General features: G+C 54.4%; 1 protein-coding gene across 5 annotated transcripts in view; it reads right to left on the bottom strand.

Annotated features, from left to right (window-relative positions):
• The window catches only part of mllt10 (MLLT10 histone lysine methyltransferase DOT1L cofactor), a 39392-nt gene that overhangs the window by 510 nt on the left and 36382 nt on the right, over positions 1 to 2500 (bottom strand). For 3 of the 5 annotated variants that reach the window (XM_030348698.1, XM_030348701.1, XM_030348702.1), the window contains 3 exons: positions 2311 to 2334; positions 1494 to 1584; positions 1 to 1229 (listed from right to left, as the gene is read on the bottom strand). The exon at positions 1 to 1229 is cut by the window's left edge and continues 510 nt beyond it. In XM_030348698.1, the coding sequence (XP_030204558.1) occupies positions 978 to 1229; positions 1494 to 1584; positions 2311 to 2334 (367 nt within the window). In that variant the 3' untranslated portion in view covers positions 1 to 977. The remainder of the gene's footprint in view (positions 1230 to 1493; positions 1585 to 2310; positions 2335 to 2500) is intronic. The other 2 variants (XM_030348699.1, XM_030348700.1) reach the window with 2 other exon arrangements.

The raw sequence follows: 2500 nt of genomic DNA, 5'->3' as shown, positions 1-2500 counted from the left end.
TTTTCTTTTTTACAGGAACGGCACATTTTATTGGACACACCCAAGTGTTCTGTATTCTGTTGCCGTGGCAACGCAGCTTAATTACCAGTAGCGCTCCGAGAGCGTGTTGAGTGACGGAGACACAGGTACGAGGAAAAATAAATCCAGTCCGCCCCCCTCCTTTCTTTGGCCTCAGGCACTTGGGGTTTGGACCCTGATTGGCCAGTCCTGATTGCTATGGATTGTGATTGGCCGCTCTCGGCAGCCCTTAGGTCCCGATAGGCTGGTCCTGCGTTAGAGGTAGGTGCAGCAGGGGGCTTAATCAGGGAGATGCATCGCAATGCCTTTCCGCACGGAGCAAATGTAGTGTTGACTACCGACGGCTCTGTTTTTCTGCATAATTTCTCGCAATGATTCTGCCTTGTTGAACAAAGAATGCCGCCACAACGCGCGCCCCTTTTTCCCCACTGCTCTAAGTGAGCCCCCTGTATATCTGGCCTGCGAAGCAGACAGTCAACGCAAGGCTTCTGTGGTGTCCATATGAGGCTCGTCTCGGTCAGTAATGGAGACAAGGAGAGAGGTAACAGCACTAGCTCATGGGGTATTTCCAAAAAAAGCCCCCGTCCCCCCCGCCCCGGCCACCCTCGTGTCCGTTTTACCGCCCCCTTTGAAAGCATAATAAAACTGCGGTGCGGGCGGGACAGATGTTGGAACATACATTCGTCACCTTCGTCTTCCGGGGAGCTTCAAAGTTTCTTGCTCGTCTTCTTGAGTGTGCTGGCTTGTGTGCGGCTGAGTGCACTAAATAACTACACTAGTTAGCGGAGGCCCCTGAGAGAGAGAGAGAGAGAGTTTATCAGCGAGAGAGACCCGGACGTCAAAGAACAACCAGGGTCACAGAGGAGACGGCGGATAGGGAAGGAACACAGGGAGACTATCGACACGAAGGAGAAACAAAACAAAACGGAAAGACGTCAGCGAAGGCGTGGCCTCCGCCGTCATGTCTTCTCCGTCTTGTCGGCGGTCAGCCGCGGCTTTGGGCCGCCGTCGGCGTGTGCGTGCTGCATCGCCAGGAAGGGGTTGGAGGTGATGGCGCCCGGGCCCCCCTGGGGGGCGGGCTGCAGGCCGCCGACGGGCAGCTGAGCTGAGGAAGAGGAGGAGGAGGAGGGGGTGAGGGGCATCTGGGCGTGGATCTGCTGCAAGTCCTGCTGCTGCTGCATGAGCTGGTAGAGCAGCACCTGCTGCTGCTCCTGCAGGGAGGAGGAGGGGGGGGGGGGGGGGGGAGGTAAGTTGAGAAGAGAGGGGAAAGGTGGGGGGAGGGGGCAGGGGTGAGAGGAGAGAGGAGAGAACAGAGGGGAGGAATGACAAGAAAGGGTAGAGAGAGAGAAGACAGGGGTGAGAAGAGAGGGGACAAGAGGGAAGGAAGGATCGATGAGTGATTAGGTTGATGTCGAGGGCAGAATGGCTTCTTTGAGTTTGAACTGTGTGTGCGAGTGTGTGTGCGTTTGTGTTACCGCTGTTGGATGGGAGCTCAATAGTTGCTGGAGCTGATGATGCTGCAGCAGGAGTCTCTGCTGCTCAGACATCAGGCCGTGACGTGCCGAGCTGAGGACAACAACACACCAGTGGTCACATGACCCCACTGAAGAGGAGTACACCACAGGTCACATGACCCCACTGAAGAGGAGTACACCACAGGTCACATGACCCCACTGAAGAGGAGTACACCACAGGTCACATGACCCCACTGAAGAGGAGTACACCACAGGTCACATGACCCCACTGAAGAGGAGTACACCACAGGTCACATGACCCCACTGAAGAGGAGTACACCACAGGTCACATGACCCCACTGAAGAGGAGTACACCACAGGTCACATGACCCCACTGAAGAGGAGTACACCACAGGTCACATGACCCCACTGAAGAGGAGTACACCACAGGTCACATGACCCCACTGAAGAGGAGTACACCACAGGTCACATGACCCCACTGAAGAGGAGTACACCACAGGTCACATGACCCCAATGAATAAGTCACATGACCACACTGGATAAAATTACACAGTAGGAAGTTGCATGACCACTGAAGATGATCTAGAATTCAAACATGGATAGCTGTGGCATGCGATTCAGCTCGTGAGCTTGACCACGAAAAAGACACTGATCTCATGTATCCGGCTTCTCAAGGTAAAAGGAGATCAATAGCGAAGAGAACGGGGAACTCTCATGCAAGTAGAATTCGCTATTCCCATCTAATCGAATCTTGGAATGCACCAGAGACGCAGAGGAAAGGGAACGGAGGGAGCCGGAGCTGCGATGCTAAACTCACCTGTTCTTAGCAGTGGTCATGCTGCTGGGATCCCAGAACGCAAGCAGAGAAGGGAAAAGCAACACAAAGAACAGGGAACCGCCATCAGACTTTACTCAGAACACACAGAAACACCCAGAGAGAGGGAGGAGGGGGTTTAAATAACCACTGGTGATGGAGCATTCCTTTGGGCGAGATGCAGGTATGCCAT

This window comes from Gadus morhua, chromosome 23 (assembly GCF_902167405.1).
Source record: "Gadus morhua chromosome 23, gadMor3.0, whole genome shotgun sequence".
Lineage (NCBI taxonomy): Eukaryota > Metazoa > Chordata > Actinopteri > Gadiformes > Gadidae > Gadus > Gadus morhua.
The sequence above is the reverse complement of the archived record's forward strand: the minus strand, read 5'-3'. Positions and strand labels throughout refer to the sequence as shown.